We start from the raw sequence: 6435 nt of genomic DNA, 5'->3' as shown, positions 1-6435 counted from the left end.
GTGTTATGTATAGTAATAATATGTATGTGTGTCTTTTAAAAAAAGAAAATGAAAAATATTATGATTATAGTTTATAGCTAAAATGAATGATATTATAACATTTTTATATTTTAGTTTTATGATAGTTTGTTTTATAAACTTGTTAATATTAAAATTTTATTTTTAAGAATATAGGTAATTATCTTTTTTAAACAGTAATGTATCAATTAAAGTATTATTTTTAAACTGGATTTCATACATGTCAATATAATGATCACATGACAAAATTTTTAATTTCATCTACCAAGTAGAAAGAAAAATTTCAAATTTTTTGTCATGTGATCAAACATTGACAGAATATTTGGAATTATTAATCCAGTAAGATCAAACGAAAATAAGTTGAATAACTATTAAAAGATGTATCAAAATGTGTCAAATTAATGAATCAATGAATTATTCAACCCATTCAAGTTTTGATATTTGTCTTGTGTTGGTCCATGGTTGATCATAAACTGTAATCTTTACTTTCTTCTTTGGCACAGTCTCGTCCTTTTTCTCCTAAGATTATTTAAGATGTCAATGGATTTATTATCACTTGGATATTACACCAGATTATCATGTACTCTAATAAAGTGATACTTGTAGCTGGGTAAAATGACACCCACCATCCACCCCCTTTACCCTACCCCCTCCCCTTATACTGGATGAACGAACTGACCAAAATATGATGTCCATGTTAGTAACCTAAATTGGCAACTTAAGTTAAACTGGTAAACAACCCCCAATAATGATAAACAAGATAAACCATTCCGTATTTAAAACGATTCTTGGATTGGATTGGAGGTGCCCACCTTTGATATTGATTATACACCTTCCCATGACCTATAAGCTTCACTGTAAAGGAAAACCATATCGACCAAGCGGTTAACTAGATCCTAAGCTACAGACCGACAGACATCCTGTTACTTTTCTGTAAGGATAAAAAGAGTGCACCTCCTCTGTAAGATTCTTGTCCGCTAGTACAAGGTGGAACTTGTAGTTCATACCAGAAACCACCTGCGTGGTCATCTCTAACACATCAACAATCTAATAATAATGGATTTATTATTACTTGGATCTTACACCAGATTTTCATGTTTTTATAAAGTGAAATCTGTAGCGGGCTACAATAACGATCTCCCCCATTCCCTCCTTATTCAATTCCCTACCCTCCTAATGGATAAACGGCCCGTTCAATAAATGACAGGTGAAATAGCAAGCTAAATCGCCGACAATTTTTCTCCTTTCATAACTATATATATTCTACATACATTCTACATTCTAATGATAAATAAATTGAATATATTTTTAAGAAGCTTATTGTGATTAATTGTTTTGGCATCCCTAAGATTATATTTATTATAATTTATAAACCGTTTGCTGCAATTTTAGTGCCTTGTCGTGCACTAAACCCCCCTCCAACCGCTCTAATTTTTAATTTAGTTATAAAGGAGAAATAAGCACCAAAAACGTTGCAAAAATTATACAGGCATAACAAATAACAACTTATAATGTCACAATATCATCTTTTGTTCTAAAATTTAGTTTACCTGGACCGGCTTGAAGGTAGCATGTCTATGTTCTGATCCTTCCATGGTGATCTGATCAAATGCAAACTTGACCATCTCCTGATGCTTGTCGGTCATCTCCTCAACTCCGGACCATCCTTCCAGACAAAAAAGGTCAATTTATCAGAAGCTACGCTATTATCTATGTTTAGTATAAGTCAGAGATTTATGGATGGGATAGATTTAAAATAATTAATTTAGTTGCTTTGGACTTTGGTTACGCAACTTTCCTTGATTTATAAATTTTGTGCGCTAGCACAGAATGCCGCTAAATTTGTTGTGCTCCAAGCAGACCAAGCTCAGTAAAAATAATCGACATTAACACTAGCAGACACAAAAGTTTATAATTAAATGATCAAAGTAAAACTTTTCTTGTATTCATTCGAAACAGAATAATATCCGGTGGATGTGAACCGGTTCTAATCCATCGCATATTAATCTGTTTACGAAAAAACTATGTCTAGCATCGTATTATGTCCAGTTTTCTACAAATATAAAAAAAACTGTTTTTAATATTATAATTGTACATTTTATTTCCGCGGAAAGCTGTTTACAATACGATGCGAGAAATAACTATTATTGTATTTAAACAATAATGTAATTGCTGTATAATATTTCAAAATGCAATTCACACATTTTCGCTTAAAATACGGCATATAATTAAGTATAGCATTTTCGTAAAATTGCAATAACATTATCATTACTCAATTATCAAATAAACAATCTGACCGTCCTTTAACTACCAGCTTAAAAAAAAAACTTTCAATTACCCCCAACCATGGTGACGTATTTCAGACTCAATTGTAATCAAAAACCTATAATTATAAATCTTTATAAAATGTAGGGAGATAATGGACACTGTACTGTAAATTAAATTTGTACCCAAAGCTTTTAATCCCGTAATCTTTTTCGTTGGCTAAAAATCTTTGGGTACTTTTATTAAATTTCAATTTTCCTAACTTTTTAAACAAGAATTTTGAACTACAGAAGGGGTAATTTTGTTTACTATCATGGGGGACATGCATATTTTCATCATAATTAATTGCCTTATCCCTTATCATTCCTTATAAAATGAAGAAAATTTTAATTTAGAAAAAAATCTATAATTCTACAATTACTCAATCCACAATTGTATGTCTGTTCCAATATTTCAATTTCCTGTTAAAAATACATTTCTAAGAGACTATGATGGGTAATATATTTTCTCTTATAATTGTACATTCTATATTCGTAGAAAACTAGATATAGTCTCTTCATTTGAATCCGGTGGATAGGAACCGGTTCTCATGAATACGAAAAAACTAGATATAGTCTCTTCATTTGAATCCGGTGGATAGGAACCGGTTCTCATGAATACGAAAAAACTAGATATAGTCTCTTCATTTGAATCCGGTGGATAGGAACCGGTTCTCATGAATACGAAAAAACTATGTCTAGCATCGTATTATATCTAGTTTTCTACGAATATAGAAATGTACAATCATAAGATTAAAACTAGTTTTTTTAGCCGGTGCCTTCGGCACCACGGGGCTAAAAAAAACTAGTTTTAATATCCGCGGAAAGCCGTTTATAATACGATACGAGAAATAACTATTCTCGTATTCATTCGAATCCGGTGGATAGGAACCGGTTCTCATGAATACGAAAAAACTATGTCTAGCATCGTATTATATCCAGTTTTCTACGAATATAGAAATGTACAATCATAATATTAAAACTAGTTTTTTTAGCCGGTGCCTTCGGCACCACGGGGCTAAAAAAAACTAGTTTTAATCTTATAATTGTACATTCTATATCCGCGGAAAGCCGTTTATAATACGATACGAGAAATAACTATTCTCGTCTTCATTCGAATCCGGTGGATAGGAAAAACTATGTCTAACACCGTATTATATCCAGCTTTCTACGAATATAAAAATGTACAATCAAAAGATTAAAACCAGTTTTTTTAGCCGGTGCCTTCGGCACCTTGGGGCTAAAAAACTAGTTTTAATCTTTTGATTGTACATTCTATATCCGCGGAAAGCCGTTTATAATACGATGCGAGAAATAACTGTTCTTTTAATAGTTAATATCTAAAATCTTTTTTAATAACCTAGTTAGTAATAGATACAATTTTGTCAAATTTATCATTTTCCCTAATTTAGAATATATATTATCATCCTATTTTATTGAAATTAGTTTGTTGCTGAATTGTATAAATCTGATGACAATATATAAAAGTGAATATTGAAAAATAAAAGTTTTGTCTATAAAGTTACACATTTTTCGGCGCTATCACACAGTGTCCTGTTAAGAACAACCCTGAACCCCTCCCCACCCTCACTTATAAAACAAATTGGAAATGAGGAAGGCATGCTTGTTTTTCTTTTGTTTGTTTATTAATTTAGGTTAGGTTAGATTACATTGGGTAATGGGTAGCCCAACAGGGTTAGGTATGAACCCAACGCATAACTAGAGTCACCCCACAGAGATCAGAAAAAACTACCACCATTCCCTAATTTTTAATTTATTTGTAAAATAAAAGAGGGGGTGGTTTAGACAGGCACTTTGTGGGAATGCACTTCTTCACAGTCTGCAAAAAGAAACTAGGCCAGCTCGTACTAACTTTATTGTGGATAGTATAATAACAAGGATGACACAATAATCATGGATGAAGTAATGAACAAAAGATAAAAGGAAATACGATGAGTTCAAACAAAAAAATCATTTTTTCCTCGTAGCGTTGACTGACTGACAGTCAGTGAATTATAGAATATCTTCGCTACTAATAATTCAAAAAGTAACACTTCATATACTCGGTTGCGTTAAAATAATATCAATAAATTAAAATTGCTGGTAGTTTCCCTCAAATTGCTTATGGACCACAAACAAACTTGGTTGTAAAATCTAATTTTTTGTGTTTATTCTATGTTAGGTTAGGAAAAGGTTAGAAGAATCCCGCAGGGGTATAACCCAGTAGGAAAACCCTACCACCCCCCTTTCCCTAGGGTTAAATTTAACCAAACATGAATTTTGTCATCACATATGGCATATTTAACAATATGTTCATATGTTGGTAAACTTACTTATCCCGTTTTATCTGGTTTTCTTTACAACTTAATATTCTAATGTAATAAAGCTGAGAAAAAAATTATAAAAATAGAACTTCATACATCTTTTTACAACTAGGTATTAAATAATCTTTAAGTAAGAATTATTAAGTTTGTGGATTTATAATTCTTATTTCTTGATAAAAGGGATAGATATTTATAAGGGATAAGGGATAAGACAATGACCGATAATTGATGTACATCCCTAATTATGATAAACAAAATTTCTCCTTCTGTAGATAACAATTAGGAATTTAAACTTTGCCTCCCCCAGGGACATCCAAGCTTTTTATTTTAAGTGGGTAAAATGATAGGATTCAAAGTTTTGATTGGGTTAATCTAACAAATTTTTTTAATGTTTCAAGTGGGTAAAATGAAGATTTACAAAGTTTGAGGTGGTAAACAATCTTTACCCCCCACACCCTTGGATGTCTATGGCCTCTCACTTAAATATGTATTGAAATTGACTTAATTATAAAGAAATATTGTAAAAATTGACTTTTTTTACCTCCACATATTCCTGGGGCTGCCATTTTAATTATCTAGTTCTGAAAAAATGAACAGAGATTTAGAGAATTTTAAATTTTTATAAATAAATAGAAATAACAATAATACAACTACAGATGCAATAATAGAAATGAAATTTAATTCAATATATTTATGGACTGTCACAGTAGTTATATCTTCACCTTAAACTCTAGGGTAGGTCAGAGAAATAGCATAAAACCATCCCAAGACCTAGATCAAGCACCCCTGAAGAAGAGAACCCATAAGCAGCCGAGTAAGTCTTAACAATATTTACGTAATTATGCAACAAATTGTCAAAAAAATTCTGCTTTAAACTCTACAAGTGTTAATGTTCGTTTGCCATATTTACTGTCTGATATTAGAGGTTTGCTTTTATGTATGTTGTCATCCTTGAATGGATATAGAATACGTGGATATAGTGAGATATTCTCGCATACCCTTTTTCTCCCAGCTGGCTAATATAACTATGCTCCCCTCCCCCCTCACCACTTATGACTTTTAATCATCCCCTTCCCTAACAACAGAGAAACGTATTGGCCAATAACTGAGGACTATAATAGCAACCTAAATTTACGACAAAAAGAATTCGCTTATTCTATATTCATTCACCCTTGTTTTATAAACACGGATTAAAAGTTGTTGACTGAAACACACAGAAATGTCAATTCTATATTTTGATTTAATTCCTTATCTCTCCAGCGTGGCTTTGAAACCGATAAATATCCGCTGGATTATAACCGGTTCTAAACCATACTGAAAAATAATATATCTTATTATTTTATTATTATATGCTTAATAAATTGGACATTATAATATTATATTGAAACCAGCTTTGTTAGCCCAGGCGTTTGGAACTTATCCACTTCAATTTTACTATCGTGGAAAGCTGTCAATAATTCGATACAATAAATAACTACAGTATTATCAGTTTGTTTGTTGAAAGCGTCATTTTAAAAATCTAGAATTTAGTGGATTTTTCATCGGAATTTTGAATAAGTACATTAAAGGATGTTGACTTTGTGATTAATAGTAGAAAAGTATGACAACATCCATAAAAACGAAGCTCAATTAATTAGACAAACAGACATGCGAACATTATATGATTATAATTTACTTTGCTTATAATAGTATACCGAATTATACCAATTTAAATAAATCAAGAGAATAATATAATCAAATAATGTCAAAAAGCAAAAAAATAATCTTGTTAAAATTTACATAGGGACTTT

The 6435-nt window shown here is 31.2% G+C and overlaps 1 protein-coding gene across 2 annotated transcripts; it reads right to left on the bottom strand.

Annotated features, from left to right (window-relative positions):
* Nucleotides 1-385: 385 nt before the first annotated feature.
* On the bottom strand, nucleotides 386-5252 carry LOC145329438 (uncharacterized). 2 transcript variants are annotated; one of them, XM_080173553.1, is made up of 5 exons: nucleotides 5187-5228; nucleotides 2357-2401; nucleotides 1569-1684; nucleotides 973-1065; nucleotides 386-537 (listed from the first exon to the last, which is right to left on the bottom strand). In XM_080173553.1, the coding sequence occupies exons 2-5, from the start codon at nucleotides 2364-2366 to the stop codon at nucleotides 433-435; spliced, it is 324 nt and encodes a 107-aa protein (XP_080029679.1). In that variant the 5' UTR covers nucleotides 2367-2401; nucleotides 5187-5228; the 3' UTR covers nucleotides 386-432. The 2 variants fall into 2 exon arrangements, with proteins under 2 accessions (XP_080029679.1, XP_080029678.1); XM_080173552.1 differs by lacking the exon at nucleotides 2357-2401 and having other exon boundaries at nucleotides 5187-5252.
* Nucleotides 5253-6435: the final 1183 nt, after the last annotated feature.

The sequence above is a fragment of the Acartia tonsa genome, chromosome 10 (assembly GCF_053477335.1).
Source record: "Acartia tonsa isolate MP-2025a chromosome 10, ASM5347733v1, whole genome shotgun sequence".
In the NCBI taxonomy this organism is placed as follows: Eukaryota; Metazoa; Arthropoda; class Copepoda; order Calanoida; family Acartiidae; genus Acartia; species Acartia tonsa.
This window is presented reverse-complemented; position numbering and strand designations above follow the sequence as displayed.